Raw genomic sequence first — 19,456 nt, forward strand, 5'->3', positions numbered from 1 at the left:
CCTTTAATATAATGAAGAATGGACAGAAAGGGATTTTAAAAAATGGGTAAGGTAGTGGACATGTATCAGATCCTATGCACATTTACCCAGAAGTAAGTCCCACTGAGTTTAATAGCCTTACTCTCAAGAAAGTATGCATGTAACTGTGTCTGACTTTCTCTCTCATAAACAAGCAGACGCTTCTTCCCTGCCCCACCATTAACAAAAATCAGCTTGAACAAAAGAAAGCCGATTTAAAGCCCTAACCACTCAATCTGGCTTGCCTTGCCTTTAAGCTCCTGTTTTATAAAAAGCTGCTATGCTGCTTGTTTGCTGCCCCCACACTCACAGACTGTTCTTTTTCTTTTTCCTTGGAAAAAGTAAAACACAGCCACTGCTTCATTGCCATGCTGCCAAAAAGAGCAGCAGCTCATGCCACCAGCACAACCAAGTGTGCCTTTCCCTCCGCCTCTGCTGCAACCACCCGGAGGCTTTAAAGACAGGGCTGTTACCCCAAATCTCCACCAGAAGAGAGTGTGTGCATTCACACACCAGTCAAACTGACCCTGAAGTCCATTTGAGATCCTTGGAAGCACTCCACACACAAATTGGGCATTCCAAATTCTAACTTGTCTAATCGGATTTCCCTTTTTAAAATGCCTGAAATTTCAGTAATCCAAAAACTTTTAAGATGAGAGTGAAGATGCTTCACATTTTCACTTGTGCTCTAAAAGGAATGGAAATTGCAAGTTAAGGTGCCCTTCTTAACGCCATATAAGCTGTAAAGACTTTGTACAGCTTGGCTTATGATGATGGCTTTAGAAATGCGGCTCCATGGAGTCACACTTTGCTCTGGTCTTTAATTTGGACATAGAGCTGGGGAAGGATGCATCTAGGCAGACTTAACAGGTGCAGCTTCCCCAATCACTTCCTCCAGATGCCCCTGATGAACTTTTGCCTGATACATCCCTGATCAAGACAAAGTGTGGGTTTATGGGGCCTCATTTCTAAAGATATCATCATATTTCAGACTGTACAAAGCCTTTACAGGATATATGGTACAGAAGTTAAGGTGGGCACCTTAGCTTGCAATTTCCATTCTTTTTAGAGCATGAGTGAAAATATAAAGCATCTTCACTCTCATCTTAAATGTTTTCGGATTACTGAAATTCCAGGCATTTCTAAAAGGGAAATCCGATTAGACACTCTGGGGAAGAGCCTACCCATGCTGGTTAGGAGTCTTCTGATTCTTGGGCAGTATACCTCTGATGCAAAACCTGTTTTCAAAGGCAGTCTGCCACTACCTTATATGCCACCTCAAGGTCCTGGGCATCTTGCCTCTACTTTGCATTCCCAGGAACTTTTTCACACCCAGCTTTTAGTTCACAACTCCTCCTGAATGGAGGTGTATGCTCACATATTGGCCAAATTTACCCCGAAGTCTCTGTGAGCTATCAGGGAACACTTCAGAAATAATTCAGGTTTTTCATCCTGTGTTAGAGTGTAGCCCGAATTATATCCAGAGTAAAAAATCCACTTTTTGTGTCATTTTTTTCTTTTTTTGTAACTTTGAACTCACAGAAAAGCCTTGCAGAAAACCCCGCAGTAAAACCTGCCTGGGAAAACTCCTGGTAAGGGCAATTGCCACCTCATTGCTGCCATATGTGCCTTCACAAGACCATTCGCAGCCTGTCCCCACTGCCTCATATAGCTTGTAAGGACCCATCTTATCTTGCCACCAGCTTGTGCTTCCTCATCAGCATTCACCCTAGCTTGAGTTCTCTTCCCATTGCCACCTCCTTGCATTCCCTCATAAGTTCATACACCACTCCACCGCTGCCATGGAAATAGCACTGGGAAGAAGTACACTTCCCAGATGTCTCCACGTGCTTTCTCAATGTCCCTGTGTTAGGGATGTGCTAATTGATTCATGGCCGAATTGATTTGACTCAAGTCTGTGCGATTCAAGCAATTCAAACTCAAATCAAATAACCCTTGAGGATACTTACCAGATTCAAGGTTGAATCGAATCACTCTCGATTTGAGCTCCAATTGATTCATTGATTTGAGCCTTCATTTTGTCCCCAGCAATATCCATTATGTCCCCTGTGAGCTTTTGCCATCACTGCCAGGGGTGAATTTTTAAAAATTATTATATGTTGTGGATTCTTGGTTGTGAAATGACTTCTTCATAGAGAATCCCTATGAAGAAGTTATTTCACAACCGAGAATCCTCACTCTGTGTATGCTTTCCATCAATTTACGCAGCACCACAGTTAAGCTGACCAGCCTGTAATTTCCCTGATCTCTCCTGGATCCCTTTTTGAAAATCGGAGTTACATTGGTTACTTCCCAATCCTCTGGTACAGGGACAAGTTACATATTTTTGTTACATATGTAGTTACATATGTAGGGACAAGTTACATATTTTTGCTAGGAGATCAGCAATTTAACATTTGACTTCCTTTAGAACTCTTGGATGGATGCCATCTGGCCCTGGCGATTTATTAATTTTTAGTTTTTCAAGACAATTTAGAACATCTTACCTTGTCACCTCAAATTGGCCCAGTTCTCCAGCCACTAAACCTGAAAAACTCAATTCTGGAGAGGGTATATGGTCAGTATCCTCCGCCGGGAAGACAGATGTAAAGAATTCATTCAGCTTCTCTGCAATCTCTTTATCCTCAATAATCCCTTTCACACCCTCATCATCTAAGGGTCCAACCACCTCCCTGGCAGGATTTCTACTTCTGATATATTTAAATAAGTTTTTGTTATTCCCTTTGACACTTCTAGCTATTTGCTCCTCAAATTCTCTTTTTGCATTCCTTATTGTCTCCTTGAATCTCCTTTGCCAGAGTTTATGTTCTTTTCTGTTCTCTTCATTTGGACAGGACTTCCATTTTCTGAAGGAAGTCTTCTTCCCTTTATAGCTTCCCTAACTCTACTTGTTAGCCACACTGGCATCCTGCTGAACTTGGTGGTATCTTTCCTCCTTCTTGGTATACATTCCAACTGTACTTCTTGTACTGTGGTTTTAAATAAATTCCATGCTTTCTGGAGTGATTTGACTCTCCTGACTTCCCCTTTCAACTTCCTTTTCACCAGTCCCCTCATCTTTGAGAAGTTTTCTCTTCTGAAGTCCAACACATCTGTGTTGGTCTTCCTTGACAATTCTCCACTTGCATATATGCTGAATTGGATCACACTATGGCCACTGCTACCCAATGATTCTGCAACTCTGACATCTCACACCAGATCATGGGCATGAAACCCAGATTATACCGGGTGGCAGAATTCAGACAACACAATGTTGCCTTCTAAACTCAAGTTTCAGCAGCAAAACTCACTACAAAATGAGGGTTCAAATTCAGGTGTGTGAGCAAAAACAGAGCTGCGGTTGGGTGATGAAATCACAGCTTCACACTTATGTTAGCTCATGTAATGTTTCCCTTCATTGCCATCAGCATTAGGTGCTTTGAGACAGGAAGCATTGTGAAACCCAGCTGCTTTCTATTACTCTCCACAGCCCTGCCAGCTTATTGGGGTGTTACAAACGAGGTTCCACATGTATCTCTTATTTCTCTCTGTGTATTTGCAGATTTGGCTGTTTCAAGGCCTCATAGATCCTGGGTATTGGTTTCCTTAGAAGCAGATCCATGCATTCCTACACCATGGCATCACCAGACAGGATGAGTGGCTCAGATAATGGGCTAGATGAAACGGAACTCAGCATCACTCTCACCCTCCGGATGCTTATGCATGGGAAGGTAGGTCAACTGAGCTTGCTACAGAAGGCTGCAGCCCCGATCCTATTGCAGTCAACAGCAAACCTTCCATTGGATTAGGATTGCAGCCCCTTGCCACCCCCACCCCTGCCCCCGGAAGCATTTGCTACTATGCAGCCCCAAGCCCTCCAACCCAGTTAGCACTATTCTGCTCCCGAATCAGGAAGGCAACACTTCTCTCCACACATTCTCTGCCTTGAATTTGGAATCTTGCGATAAGAGTGTGAACATTTAAAAAACATTTGTTTTGTTTTGTTATTTGAAGTTTAAAAACTGCCTTGGATGCCTTGGCAGAAAGGCAGTATGTGAATGCAGAGAATGAATGAATAAAATAGCCAGTTTTGACTCCTGCTAAAATAAATTAGCCATCGACATTACCAAGGTGTTTAGATAAATAGGTGCCAGTTCACCAAAACAATTTTTTAAAAGGAAGAGTAAAGGCATGGAAGAGGAGCGATTGGCCAAAGGCCAGGAAGAGGGACGGCCCTCTCCTTCAAGCTGCGAGGTGGTGGAATGACTCACGCTTTCATGTTGGGAAAGAAAGGTGCTGCTTCCTCATCTTCAGCTATGCAGATGTGCTCAGACTGTTTGTTGCTGATTTGTAAATCTTCTCTAACGCAGCCTCTCTTGCCTTTGTTTTTCTGCAGGAAGTTGGCAGTATCATAGGCAAGGTAAGACTGTGTCGCCATGTGCTACAGCTGTTTCTCTGTCATATCTGTGAAGCTGTACAAATCTAACCACCTCACTTGTCCTTAATCCCACAGAAAGGAGAGACCGTGAAGAAGATACGGGAACAAGTAAGTGTAGTGAGGGAAAATGCAGCGCCATTTTGAATTGGGGTAGGGTGGAGTGTCTATTCTCTGGCTGCCAGCTGGATAGTTTTCAGACATGGAATGGCTCGGAATGCATGTGCAGTGCTGTCATTTTGCATGCAAAAAACCATTGTGAGGCAAGTGGGGATTCAGAGTGAAAGTCAAGAAGAATGTGTAGAGAGATTTGAAGAAACAGGAGGCTGAAACAGCCAGCAGAAGTGCTGTTGGTCAGTGTTTCTCTAAAGCTAAGAACAGCCTTGCTGGATCAGGCCCAAGGCCCATCTAGTCCAGCATTCTGTTTCGCACAGTGGCCCACCAGATGCCACTGGAAGCCACAGGCAGGAGTTGAAAGGGGCATGCCCTCTCTCCTGCTGTTACTCCCCTGCAACTAGTATTCAGAGGCATCCTGCCTTTGAGGCTGGAGGTGGCCTATAGCCCTCTGACTAGTAGCCAATGATAGACCTCTCCTCCATGAAGTCATCCAAACCCCTCTTAAAGCCATCCAGGTTGTTGGCTGTCACCACATCTCGTGGCAGAGAATTCCACAAGTGGGTTATGTGTTGTGTGAAAAAGTACTTCCGTTTGCTGGTCCTAGATTTCCTGGCAATCAATTTCATGGGATGACCCTTGGTTCTAGTGTTATGTGAGAGGGAGAAGAATTTTTCTCTATCCACTTTCTCCACACCTAAAGTTAGCACCTAATCTAAAGTTAGCTCATTATTCTCTAGCATTTTTATATTGGGATTATAAATATATTACAGAATGCCTGAAGAGGGCTTCAGGAAGAAAAATGTATAAATTCTACTTTTATTATTGGCTTGCTTTCTTAGAGTACTGCCCGAATCACCATTTCGGAGGGATCGTGTCCAGAGAGGATCACGACTATTACAGGATCCACTGATGCTGTTTTCAGAGCTGTTTCCATGATAGCCTTCAAACTGGAAGAGGTAAGGCAACCAGCAGCTCAAAATGGCACAGTGTCCTCTCAGAGCATCAGTAACTCAGAAAAATATGCAGAATGTAGCATTGGAAGAAGTTCTCCTTTCTCCACTGAAGGGATTTTTAAAAAAAACCACACAAATTGTTCACAAAATCACGCTGGCATATTGATTGCACATAGGTAAGAAAGAGTCAATAATGGACTGGTTAATTAAGGCCTGGGATATTGTTTCTATGGCCAAATTGATAAACTTAATATAGACTAGAGAAAGAAGACAACTGGACAATTTGTTCTCGAGAACATGAATTTCATGTGTGGTATTTTGAGACAGCAATGTACATGACAATGTTCAACCACAGTTCTTGTAAAAAGGTTATGATTTAGACATTGTATTCTAATCATATAATTTATTTTGTATGTACAATTAATGTTTTGATAAATTAAAAAACCTACATTAAGAATGGCATTTGTATCTGTGTGGGAAAGGAGTTACTTGTCATGCTAATAATTGGTGATCTCAAGCTTATGGTTAGGAGATTATATCTTCAGATTCAATCTTATAAGCATGGTTAGGTGTTACATCTTCACTGAGACTGAGTATTCCTCACTGGTCGCCCTGTTCTGAATACTGAATCTGAATACCAAATATCATTAATGATTAGGAACTTGAAATGAGGGTGAAGAATCAGACCTTCAGGAGATAAGAGCACAGTACTGTCTTTCTTCATGTAGCTGAAGGGAGGACTCCAAGAAAGAGTGGCGCACAATTGTCTATAGGTCACAAAGATGATTGTGAAAAAATTTGTTCAATTTTCTTGACTCTTGTGCTGTTGTTTTTATTTCAGGACCTGGGAAATGGAGCCACCAATGGAGGAACTATCTCCAAACCACCTGTAACACTGCGGCTAGTCATCCCTGCCAGCCAGTGTGGCTCACTCATTGGCAAAGCAGGAGCCAAAATAAAGGAGATCCGAGAGGTAAAGACTCTGGAAACTGTGCTGGCCATAAGAAATCCATTTCTTGATCCAAGCCAGTTTTTGAATAATGCTCTGTTAGAGCCTAGTCCCGACCTGGACTGTGAGGTGGCGCATACACAGAACAAGCAGGAGAACAGAGATGCAGGCTGGATCGTTTTGCTTTGCAAAAGAATGAATAGGGTTTCTTCACTAAATTCTTAATAGTGTTGATTTTACTACACTGCCTGGTCTTGGTGTTTTATAACCTTTCATTCTCTAGATTCTAGAGAAGCCAATTATTGCTGTCCTTATTACTTCATTCCTCTCTCTGAGGTCGTCCTCATGACTGACCACTGGGGTTGGGACTGAGGAGGGCTGGGGGAAAGGCAGGACACTACCTGCCTGCCTCCAGACAATTGGAGCCTCCTCTGGGCCCCATTGCATCATGCACCCACACGATCAGTGGGGTGGCAAATGGGGTGGTGAGCAAGAGGTAAGGGGATCACAGCCTGGCTGCCAGATATCCCACAATGCACCATTCGAGCAGTGCGGTGAATTGGGGAAATTCCTGCTGCTGGGTTGCTCCTTCCCCCTGGCTCTATGGGAGTATGGCCGCTGACAGCCCAAAAGAAGCTGCTGGTAGCCCTCTCACCCATACAAGCTGGGAGTGGGCTAGGAGGCACATGCACATCCTCCTACCTAATGTTTAGCCCAGGTTTAGAACCTGGGCTACCCGGCAAAGGAGCACTGGGATCAGGAGTGACCCTAGCAGTTCTCAGGACCAGTCCTAGCTAGGCTAGAGCTGCCCTACAAGGGTAGGGCTGGTCATAAGAACGAGCTTTCTGTGTTGCTCATATGGACCAGAACTCATCCACATTGTTCTATGTAACAATAGTTTGTTTTCCTAGTTTTCATGTTTACTGTTGATCCTACTCTACCAAAGTGGATATTTTTTGAAATATCAAAAAGCTGATCTTATGTCTGCTCATTTCTTCTGTAAAGTACCCCTGTAAGTATCTCACTGTTGTCTTGCTTAGTAAAGAGAAATTTGGGATACTACAAGTTTTCTCACTTCAATTGCTCTGAGAAGGTCCCATTAAAAATATAAGTGTGTGTGTGTGTTAGAAAATTGTAAGAATAAATGCTAAGATTCTCTGATTATTCAACTTTTGGCTTTTAAAGACCCTTATTACGGTGATTAATACTGGCAGTATTTCTGATCTGGCAGCTCTCCACAAGGGCAGAGTTTATCAGACTGCCAAGAAAGATTCAGGTTTGTTTCTCTTCTCATTGCAGTCTACAGGAGCACAAGTTCAAGTGGCTGGAGACCTTCTCCCTAACTCCACTGAGAGGGCTGTTACAGTCTCTGGAGTACCGGATGCTATAATCCAGTGTGTGCGGCAGATCTGCGCTGTTATCCTGGAGGTATAGTTCTTTTTCCTTCCACCTCATCAGGTAGGGACATAACCCTACAATATAACCCTCCTTCCTCACCATCAGGGAGAAGTTGTGCCCAGTGGCTGGGAACTGATATAGCCCAGATTAGACTGGCCTACATATTCTTCCAAATGTGCATGGGCAATTTTTAGGATTAAGATCTGGGTGCTCACCCAGTTGATGGGGAAATATAGACAAAGACATAGGGTGTGTGTGTATGTGTGTGTGTGTGTGTGTGTGTATCCTTTCCCTGCAGGATTTGCCTATTTTTCTTTCTCTTTTTCTGCTGCCTCATCTGTAATGTGCTTCAGAATCCAGCCTCCTTCCCTTCAGTTCCTAGTCAGTTGTTGCTCTTTACTGGGCCCATGTCAAAGGTGTCTAGCATGGTTACTGGACATGCAAATGATACGGGGAAAGTGGTGCCTTTAAGATATTGGCACACTTAATACTAATAATCCCCACTCTCACTGTAAACCTCATTGCCTCTTTTCTTAGGATTGAGTTGAGAGGGGGATTGGTATAATAATTGCTCATGGCATAAAAGCTTTTTTCAAAAGCCAAAGAAATTGCTAGTGCTATTCCCAAGGTTGATTCATTGAAATCAAAGCTTGATTTAAACTTGGATAAAAAGCTAATATAACATTGATTAAATCAAGATTGTAATTCCGATATATTCATAAGCATGCAGACCAAGTGGCTGGTATAATACTTAAAACATATTAATTTGTATCTAATTTTTTAAAAAGTATACTACTTTGGAGACAATTCAGAACTTCTGGTTGTGCATCCCACATGCCTTTTGTGCATCATCAAGTTTTATATATTCCCAGATGCTGAGGATCTGTTCTGAAAGATTTATGTTTCTTTACACAGATTACAGTAAGTAAGATCACATAGCAGTGAGGTGGCCAAATTTGCAGATGATACCAAACTATTTAGGGTAGTGAAATCCAAAACAGATTATGAGAAGCCCCAAAAGGATCTCTCCAAACTGGGTGAGTGGGCAGCAAAATAGCAAATGCGGTTCAATGTTGGCTAGTGTAAAGTGATGCACATTGGGACAAAAAAACCCAACTTAAAGTATATGCTGATGGGATCTGAGCTCTCAGTGACTGACCAGGAGAGTGATCTTGGGGACAGATAATTGAAAGTGTCGACTCAGTGTGTGGCAACTGTGAAAAAGGCCAATTCCATGCTAGGGATCATTAGAAAGGGAATTGAAAATAAAATGGCTAACATTCTAATGCCCTTATACAAAACAATGGTGCGGCCACAGCTGGAGTACTGGGTACAATTCTGGTCATCACATCCAAAAAAGGACATTGTAGAACTGGAAAAGGTGCAGAAGAGGGCAACCAAGATGATCAGGGGCCTAGAGCACCTTTCTTATGAGGCAAGACTACAGCACCTGGGGCTTTTTAGTTTAGAAAAAAGACGACTGCAGGGAGACATGATAGAGGTCTATAAAATCATGCATGGTGTGGAGAAAGTGGATAGAGAGAAATTCTTCTTTCTCTCACATAACACTAGAACCAGGGGTCATCCCATGAAACTGATTGCCTGGAATTTTCGGACCAACCAACAGAAGTACTTTTTCAGACAATGCATAATCAACTTGTGGAATTCTCTGCCACAAGATGTGGCGACAGCCAACAACCTGATTGGCTCTAAGAGGGGTTTGGATAAAGAGAAGTCTATCATCGGCTACTAGTCAGAGGACTATAGGCCACCTCCAGCCTCAAAGGCAGGATGCCTCTGAATACTAGTTGCAGGGGAGTAACAGCAGGAGAGAGGGCATGCCCCTTTCAACTCCTGCCTGTGGCTTCCAGTGGCATCTGGTGGGCCACTGTGCGAAACAGGATGCTGGACTAGATGGGCCTTGGGCCTGATCCAGCAGGGCTGTTCTTATGTTCAAACCAGACATGCGAGGTAACTGCATCTATATTAAACACATTCATATTGGCAGGTATGACTGTCCAGCAACCATGGTAGGTACCTTTGACATAGCCGCAGTACAGAGCAACAGCTGGCCACGAACTGAATGGAAGCCAGGGAGGAGGCTGGAATCTGAATTCTTTCAAAAAGAGCCCACAAGGAAGGGGAGCAAAACTCAATCCCAACCCCACCATTTCTCCCTGTACTCCTCAGCTTTACCAGTTTTCTCCCATACTTGTTCTGATGCCAGAAGTGAGTTGGTGGGTAGATAGTTACTTAAAGCTACAGAACATAAAGAGGGAAGAGCAGGGCAGGAGGCAGTGTTTCACTTCCTTTCCCTACACACCCCATTTTGTTTAAAAACACAACAAAGATTAAACAAGGCGATTGTGGATACAGATGAGTATTAGGGTGGGGTGGTCTTTCTTACAAATCACACTGATTCTTCCTTTGATTTCCCAGTCACCTCCTAAAGGGGCCACTATTCCTTACCATCCCAGCCTGTCCTTGGCACCAGTTCTCCTTTCAGCCAATCAGGTAGGTGGCACATAAATCCTCAGGGAAAGTATCTGCATGACTTCATGGGTATCAGTCTTGCCTTCTCCACTTTACTTCCGTGTGTAGGTACTGCATGCACTAAGAGTGTGTGCACAGTTCTGGATGTGGTTACACTCCCCTTGAAAGACCAGGTACATAGCTTGGGAGTGCTCCTGGATCCAAACTCCCTAGTTTCTCAGGCTGAGGCAATGACTAGGAGCATTTTTTATCAGCTTCGGCTGATGCGTCAGCTACGCCCATTTCTGAGCTTAAAACAGGGGTGCATATGCTGATAACCACCAGGCTCGACTACTGTAATGCACTCTACCTGGGGCTGCTTTTGTATGTTGTCCAGAATAGGGATGTGTAGAACCAGTTTGATAGTGAACTGGGCCGCCGCGAACGAACCAGTTTGCATACTCATGGTTCGGTCCAAATTTGTTTCAGATTCGAACTGATTCACACCAAATGGTCCGTGCACACCCCTAGAAACTGCAATTGGTACAGAATGCGGCAGCCAGACTGGACTTTGGGACAACCTGAAGGGTCCATATTACCTTATTTTATGGACTATAAAACGCTATGGACTATAAGACGCACTTAATTTTAATCCAGTTTTTCAGAGTTTTAACATATTAAACTGTTATCAATAGTTTACAAAGCCAAACTAAAAAAATAACATTTGCCATTATTTATAAAACCAAACAGACCTTTAAAATCCCAGAAAACTTTCATCTGAACTTTCCTTCTCCTCCTCCCCTCCCACTTCTTCTTCTTCGTCATCGTCGTCCTCCTCCTCTTCATATAGAAAATGATCTTCACTGCCATCGAGACTATTACTTATACCGCACTTCTTGAAAGATTTAACAATAATGGCATCACTCACGACTGTTTAACCCACTCACATACTTGTTTGATTGAAGGCCGTTTTAAAGCGCCCTTTGGAGTAAATTGATGTTGATTTTCATCCATCATCCATTTATTCCATTCTTCTCGGCTGCCGGGTGAGGACCTCTCACGTGGGGTTATCCTTGCCCGCACGCTCCAGAGGCAGGACAATCAATTAAGCAAAGCCTTTAAAAGGCGGGGAAGGATGACCCCTCCCAGTTCTGTTTGTCCTGCCTCGCTCCAGAGAAGGTCGTTCCTAGCTAGCTGCTTCTCCCTTATCTCTTTCACTTGAGCATTTTTCTTCCTTATCCCTCTCCTCAGTCTCTCCATTACCAGCTTCTCCATTCTGCTTTATTTCTTAACTAATCTACTTAAAAAAAAGGGGGGGGGGTTACTCTTTCAGACTTCTACTCTTTGGTCTCTTCCCTCCCTCTCCTCCTCCCCTTTGTTATGGAGCAGAGGGATCAGGGCATTTTGCATATTCGCATGCACAAGGCAAAGAAAACTCAGCAAACACAGCCTAAACGGATCATCCAGGTCCCTCAAGCCCATGCCGGGTCTTTGGATCTGCCACAGCCCCCGCGGCTGATGCTGGACTCTCTCTTGGACGGCCACGGAACTCAAAGGAGAGCTGCAGAAGCTCAGCTAACGTCCCTCACCAGGACGCAGAAGCACTCTCCCCCGACCCAGCTCTCCAGGCAGCTGAGATAGTGGAGCTGGAGGAGGCTTCCCCCTCAGACACCGAGCCCGTCCGCTACCCAGCTGAGCCCCCCCCCCCCCGCCGGGCCACTGGAGAGGGAAACTGAGCCCCCCCCCCGCCAGCCCCCCTGCGGGGTCGCTGGAGAGGGAAACGCTGCTGCTCGCCTCCTCTATTGCCAACGTCCTGGGCTCCTCAGCAGGCAGCCCCTCCACGATGCGCCCAGCCAACCAAGTAGCAACGGGCCACTCTGACTCTCTCCTGCTGATCCCTCCCGCGGCGGCAGGACTCAGCAGGAGCTACACCTACTCACGAGGAGGCCAGCAGCCACCATCCAGCCAGACCGGTGAGTCCTGAACCTCATGGCTCCTCTCTCCTGGGCCCATCCAATCCTGCTAGGCTCCCCTCCACTCCTTCTGCCCCAGTGAGCCTAGACCTTCCCCAAGACATGCCCGTGGCCTGGCAAGCCTGGTTTGTGGAGGCAATGCATGCATCATTGGAGAGTCTCAAGCCCCAACAGGCAAAGCATAAAAAGCACAAATGCAAAGAGACGCCTTCCCCTTCTTCTGGGGATTCCTCCTCTTCCTCATCAGAGACCCCTGGCAATCCTAAGCGGTCCCACAGGTCTAAGGGGGAAAAGAGGGCATCCAAACGTAGCAAGGCAAAAAAATCCAAAAGAACTTCTAAACGTGGCCACCGCCATTCTAATCCACACTCTTCTGATATCTCTGATTATGACTCCCCGGTCCCTCGCCTTCCCCCCTCGGAAGTGCCAGTGGAACTATCTCCCACTTTACCACTACAGGCTCCCTTGGCCGGGCCTTCATCTCAACTCCCACTCCCCCCGGATTCAGGAATCCCTATTCAGGACCCTACCCCCAGCGAAGAGGGCGAGTGGTCTGACGGCCAGCAGCCGGATTCATCCCAATCCTCCCGCAGGCTCCTGCCCCCTGAGGAATTTTCTCAGCTCCTTCTGAAAGCCCTGTACACTCTGGGCCTTCATTCAGACCTACCTAAGGAAGCTCCTCCTCCTTCTAGAGAATCTTTGGTGCTTCCCACTGCTGCGTCTAACCAACCTCTTTTTCCTCTCCCTGAGACTTTTTCAGAGGTAGTGAAACAAGAATGGCAATTCCCCACTTCCTCCAAGAAAACGGCGGCTATCGTCTCTGAGCAGTATGCTTTCATTCCTGCAGCAACGGCCCTTTTTCAGGGGCCCCCGGTTGATGGCCAGGTGGCCGCCCTTACCACGGGGGCCATTCTGGCAAGAGATGGGGAGTCCTCCCTTAAGGACCCCACAGAAAGAAAAATGGAAGCACAGCTGCGCAAGAACACTGATGCCATATCGATCTCCATCAAGGCCTCTGTTGCTGCCTCCATTCTTTCCAGGGCAGCCCTCCTGTGGTCGGACGAATTGCTTCAAATTCCGCCCCTCGAACCAGCGCGCCAATGCCTCATTGCATTAAAAATCCAGAAGGCCCATGCCTTTATTGCTGACGCTACCCTGGACTCGGTGCGCTTCGGGGCAAGGGCCACAGCGACTAACATCGTTGCACGACGTACCCTATGGCTCAAGCACTGGCAAGTGGACCAGACCTCCTGCACAAACCTGATCGCTGTGCCCTTTACGGCTTCCAAACTATTTGGCCATGAGGCCCTGCAAGAGGTCCTCATTGACACAAAGGACAAAAAGAAGGTTCTCCCCTCTTCTTTTTGCAGAGACGATAAACGGCAGAACCGCAAAAACTTCCAGCCTTTTCGTTCCTTTCACCAGAATTTCAAGCCCAGAGACCGTGATTTCCGTACATCCCGCCCTCGGTGGAATCGGCAATGCTTCAACCCTCGCAGTTCAACCAACAAGCACTTCGGGCAACCCCCAAGCCACGGCAGGCCTCCTGACTCTCCGCCCCATCGCGTGGGGGGCCGCCTAGCCCATTATTTCCACGCGTGGGACTCTTCCATCTCCGATTGTTAGGTGCTGGACTCCATCCAAAACGGGTGCAAGATCGACTTCACTTCACATCCCAGAAGTCGCTTCCTTCCAACCCCTCGGTCCCGGTGTCATCACAAACACTCAGCTCTGCTTCAGGCGATACTCCACCTCCTTCACATCTCAGCCATAGAACGGGTTCCAAAGGAACACCAGGGATACGGCATTTATTCCATCTTATTCACCGTCCCCAAGCGGGACGGCTCACTGTGCGCTGTCCTCGATCTAAAATCTTTGAACAAATTCGTCAAACATTGCAGGTTCTGCATGGAGACGGTCCGTTCCATCTCAGAGGCCTTACACCACGGGGACTTTCTAGCCTCAGTCGACCTGACAGAGGCATACCTGCACGTCCCAATTCATCCAGATCATTGCCGTTTTCTTCGTTTCTCCTACAACGGCTCCCACTACCAAAACACCTCCAAAAGCAATCTGACTCCCTCCAACAGACTACAGCATCTCGGGGTGGTCACAGACACCCTCTCAGATCGCCTCTTCCTTCCCCAGGACAGGATCGCCAAGATCCAAGCGCTGATTCGTCAAACCCTTCGTTCCAGGTCGACCCAGCTGCTCTCCCTGGCACAACTCCTAGGTCTGATGGTCTCCTCCCTGGAAGCTGTTCCCTGGGCTTGCCTTCACCTCCGCTCCCTTCAGTGGTTCCTGCTCCCACACTAGGCCGCCATCACCCTGAGGAGTCGCAAGAGAGTGGAACTCCCCCCACCAGTACGTCTCTCTCTAAATTGGTGGCTTCTGGACTCCAACCTGACCAAAGGGCGGCCCTTCCTGGATCCTCCCCGCTCCATCATCACGGCCGATGCCAGCCTCTCGGGCTGGGGGGCTCAGTACTTCAGTCTCTCGGCCCAGGGCTCCTGGTCCCCATCCGAAGCCAGTCACAGTATCAATTGGCTCGAGCTCCGGGCCATTCGCCTGGCGCTCCTAGCCTTCAGGCGCCAGATTCAACATCAAGATGTCTTGATTCGAACAGACAGCACAACCGCCAAGGCCCATGTGAACCGCCAGGGGGGCACCAGATCCAAATCTCTTCACGCAGAGGCGGTCCTTCTCCTAACTTGGGCGGAAGCACACCTTATGTCGATTCTGGCCCATCACGTCAGTGGCTCTCTGAATACTCAAGCCGACTGGCTCAGCAGACAAGTGCTTCACCCAGCAGAGTGGAGAATCAAACCCGAGATCTTCCTTCAGCTCTCTTGCTGCCTAGGCCATCCCTCAGTGGACCTCTTTGCATCCCCAGCGAACTCCCAGCTCCTGAGATTCTTCTCTTGGTTCCCATGCTCCGCAGCGGAGGCAGTGGACTCCCTTTCTTCTCCCTGGCCCAGGGAGCTCCTCTATGCCTTTCCTCCAATACCTCTCCTCAGCAGATTTCTCCGTCGTGTCCACCTCCTCCACGCACAAGTAATCCTAGGGGCTCCCTTCTGGCTGAGGTGCCCCTGGTTCCCAGAGTTACTCCATCTCGCCGTGGTAGGTCCCTGGTTCCTGCCTCCCGCCCCAGACCTCCTCAGTCAAGGCCCAATCTTCCACCAAGACCCCACGTGGTTCAGGCTTGCCACCTGGAGGCTGAGCGGCGCCGACTGAGCAAGAGAGGCTACACGCAAAAAGTCCTGTCTACAATACTGGCCTCTCGCCGGGCCTCTACCAACCGCATTTACCAATCTACTTGGAGGGTATTCCTCCGCTGGTGCAACAAGATTGGCAATCCTCCCGACCAATGTCAGATGCCCTAACTACTCCATTTCCTTCAGGACGGCCTAGACAAAGGCCTCAAGGCTAATACTATTAAAAGACATGTGGCTGCACTCCTTCCCCTTCTCTCTCCCTCCGTTCAGCGTGACTCTCAGTCTCAGATGCACCTCCGTCGATTCCTGAGGGGCGCCACTCTTTCCTCCCCACCTGTGGTCCACAGGTTCCCATCCTGGGAGCTCCACAAAGTGCTGCGAGTCCTCCACGCTCCACTTTTTGAACCGATAAAATCCATCCCGCTCTGGATCCTGTCGTACAAACTCATCTTCCTAGTGACAATCACCTCTGCATGTCGGATCTCGGAACTCAAAGGCCTCTCTGCCAATCCGCAGCTATGTGTTTTCTCTCAGGACTCAGTTCGTCTGATTCCCGACCCGTCCTTCCTACCTAAGGTCCCTTCTATCTTCCATAGATCCCAGGATGTTCTGCTCCCCTCTTTCTGCCCTAACCCTTCTAACCGGAAGGGAAAACAATGGCACAAACTCGATGTACGTTGAGGTCTAAAGACCTACATTTCCAGGACTGCTTCGTTCAGGTCCTCTGAATCCCTATTTGTGTCCTTTCTCCCGGCCTCCGTGGGCTGCCTGGTTTCCTTATCAACTCTGGCTTGGTGGATCAAGGCATGTATTGCGTTGGCCTACGAGGTGCAAAACATTCCTCCGCCTCTCAGACTCACTGCTTGCTCTACACGCTCTGCCGCCACGTCTGCAGCCTTTTCAACCAATGCACCACTGGATGAAGTATGCAGAGCGGCTACTTGGTCATGCCCGTCCACATTCACACGACACTATAAACTAGACCTCTTCAAATCAGCCCAAGCTGCATTTGGCATAAGGGTACTTCAGCAGGTTCTTCCGCCCCAGTAGCCGATGACGCTCCCACCCAGGATCTTCAGCTGTGGCATGTCCCACATGAGAGGTCCTCACCCGGCAGCCAAGAAAGGAGCATTGGTCACTCACCGTGAAGGCTTCTTCTGGCTGCCGGTGTTGAGGACCTCTCGACCCACCCAGGTCATCTACGGCTACTGGTTCTGCACTCTTTGTATTTTCTTCCTGGGGGCCTGATTAACTATACTTTTTTCTTATTCCTTTCTTAGCAGCTCAGCTAGACTAAACAAAACTGGGAGGGGTTTCCCTGCCTTTTAAAGGCTTTGCTTAATTGATTGTCCTGCCTCTGGAGCATGCGGGCAAGGATAACCCCACGTGAGAGGTCCTCAACACCGGCAGCCAGAAGAAGCCTTCACGGTGAGTGACCAATGCTCCTTTCTCTCATATACACTTTAAAGGGTTTATTTATTGAGACATCAAGAGGTTGCAGTTGTGATGTAAGTCCTCCAGGAATAACAGCCAGCTCTGTATTTCCTTCCCTTAATTTCTCTTTCATGGAATCTTTCAAATGGCTACTAAACTGATCTAGTACAAGCAGTGAACCCTTCTTCAATAAAACGCCTTTTCTTCTTTCCCACACTTTGGTAATCCATAATTTCATACCAGCCTCATCCATCCAACCCTTTTGATGTACGTGAACAACTACGCCCGGCGGTATCTCAGATGGTTTCAGCATTGTTTTGCGCTTGAAAATTGTCATTGGAATAAGTTTAGTGCCATCAGCACAACATGAAAGGACAACAGTGTAGTGCATTTTTTCATGCCCACTCGTTTTAATCATTACAGTTTTATCACCTTTCATGGCAACGGTTCTGTCATTCGGTACATCAAATGTCAAAGGAGTTTCATCCATATTTGTGATTTGTCCTAGTTCCACACTGGTTTTCTTTTGATGAAGAATGATAAAGCGATGGAAAGACAACATTTTCTCTTCATACTCTTGTGGCATTTTCTGCGATATTTTGGTTTTGCTTCGCATGCTAAGCCCATGGCGCTTCATCCTCTCTAATAAAAGGCTTGGTGTCCGTCCGTGGACAACCAAGCGTGTGTCCGCGCCTCCCTCGGCCGTTCTGAGGGAGAAACGACCGCCAGCACCCGGCGGCCATGTTGGGCGGCCAGAAGCGGCCGCCCCGAAGAAGCCGGTGAAGCCCCGCAAAGCCAGGAAAGAGGCGACGGGGGAAACTGGCCAAGGCGGCAGGAGAGCCACCGCCTCAGCCATTGGACATGGCGCGGCCGAGGCGGCGGTGGAGCCATGGCCGAGGCCTGGCCACGCCGCCGAAGCCAGCCGGAAGGAAGAGGCGGCGGGGGAAGCCAGCCGAGGTGGTGGCGGAGCTGCCGCCGAGGCCTGGCGGCACCGCCAAGGACAGGCGGCTGGAAGACTTTGGGGCCCTTGCCCGGCCCCAAAATTACCCTTGCCCCAAATGTTTCCTGCTGCGGCCGCCGCCACCGACCACTCTCCCGCCCTCCCAGCTGTCCAATTACTCCTTCCCCGATCCCCCCCACAAATGATTAAGGGCCAAAATGGCCCATGAGAATGCCTCCGCGGCCGCCACCGCCCACCCTCCCAGCTGCCCGAGCCCTCATTACCCGATCCAGCCCGCAACAGTCAGGCGAAGTAAAAGCATATTTTGCAAAGAAGAGAGGAGCTCGTGAACAGAGCTCCCCTCTGTGCTAAGCCTCTTCCCAAACTGGTGCTTTGGGCGCAAAGGACGCCTATTGCATCCTTTGCGTCCATAGCGGCAGTTAGGGCAGTGGCTTAGCACAGAGAGGAGCTCTGTTCGCGAGCTCCTCTCTTCTTCGCAAAATATGCTTTTACTTCGCCCGACTGTCGCGGGCTGGATCGGGTAATGAGGGCTCGGGCAAGAGGGAGGGGGGACAAGGGCAAGGGACAAGTTGCTCGGGCAAGGGGCAGGGGGGGCAAAGGCGAGAGGGAGTGGGGCAGGGGGGAAAAACTCTCCCCTACTAGTGCCCATTATTTCAACGAGCCTGAAAACACTAGTAAACCTATAACACCAACCTACTCCACCTTGAAAAACTGTTAGGTTACACTTTTGCGCAAGCTTACATGTGTGTATTTGAATAATCTTTGTAGTAATTCCAATGCCATTTTCACGGTGTCCTTGAATCCATTTCAGAACGTCATCTTTTAGTTTAGGCCATTTTGCAGTTAGTCCTCTATTTGCATATTTTGTCTTCTTCATTTTTTCTAGTTCATCCTTAGCAGCCCGCCAATCGCGAATGGTTTTTTCTGTCGGTGGAGGGCCGAAGTGTTGCTCTGCTGCCCTGTTCCCATGTTCTTCAGTGTATTTAATCACATTGAGTTTAAATCCCGCATTGTATGAATGCCTTTTAGTTTTCTCCATGATCGGTAATACAAGGGTGCAATCACTGTACCGAAAAGTCCTGCTAGCTCCAGGAAAGGACTCTCAGCCTTGCTTCAGTTTGTTCTCCTTTCTTCTTGCCTCAGATAAGTCCTCTTTCAATTGCTCCTATTCCACTCCTTGTTTTCTCTTCAACCTCGCTTCTGACCCTATTAAAAAAAACAACCTCTTTCGTTTTCGAGCTTTCCTTCTCCTCTCGCCTCCATCTCCCCTCCAAGCCCTCCCACCGCGCCCCGCTCTGTCCTTTCCCTCCTTCTGCCATGGAGCAGAGCAGAGTGCCTTGTTTGCAGGGCCTTAGGCCCAGAACAGAGAAAGCGAGGGCACAAATGGTGAAAGCGGACCGCTCTGCTGCGAGTGCGGCCGCCACCAAGCATGCCTCAGCTGCGCCCAGGACCACCACGTCCCCCCCGGGCGAAGGGCCATCCACGGTGACGCTCCCCACTGCGGGAGCGGGCGCCTCGAAGAAGGGCCGCC

The 19,456-nt window shown here is 47.9% G+C and overlaps 1 protein-coding gene across 3 annotated transcripts in view; it reads left to right on the forward strand.

Moving 5' to 3' along the window:
• The window catches only part of PCBP4 (poly(rC) binding protein 4), a 72,907-nt gene that overhangs the window by 30,193 nt on the left and 23,258 nt on the right, over positions 1–19,456 (forward strand). For all 3 annotated transcript variants that reach the window (XM_053289687.1, XM_053289688.1, XM_053289689.1), the window contains exons 2-8: positions 3,581–3,749; positions 4,415–4,438; positions 4,532–4,564; positions 5,410–5,526; positions 6,365–6,496; positions 7,772–7,900; positions 10,310–10,384. In XM_053289687.1, coding sequence (XP_053145662.1) covers positions 3,639–3,749; positions 4,415–4,438; positions 4,532–4,564; positions 5,410–5,526; positions 6,365–6,496; positions 7,772–7,900; positions 10,310–10,384 — 621 coding nt within the window. In that variant the 5' untranslated portion in view covers positions 3,581–3,638. The remainder of the gene's footprint in view (positions 1–3,580; positions 3,750–4,414; positions 4,439–4,531; positions 4,565–5,409; positions 5,527–6,364; positions 6,497–7,771; positions 7,901–10,309; positions 10,385–19,456) is intronic.

The sequence above is a fragment of the Hemicordylus capensis genome, chromosome 2 (genome assembly GCF_027244095.1).
Source record: "Hemicordylus capensis ecotype Gifberg chromosome 2, rHemCap1.1.pri, whole genome shotgun sequence".
In the NCBI taxonomy this organism is placed as follows: Eukaryota; Metazoa; Chordata; class Lepidosauria; order Squamata; family Cordylidae; genus Hemicordylus; species Hemicordylus capensis.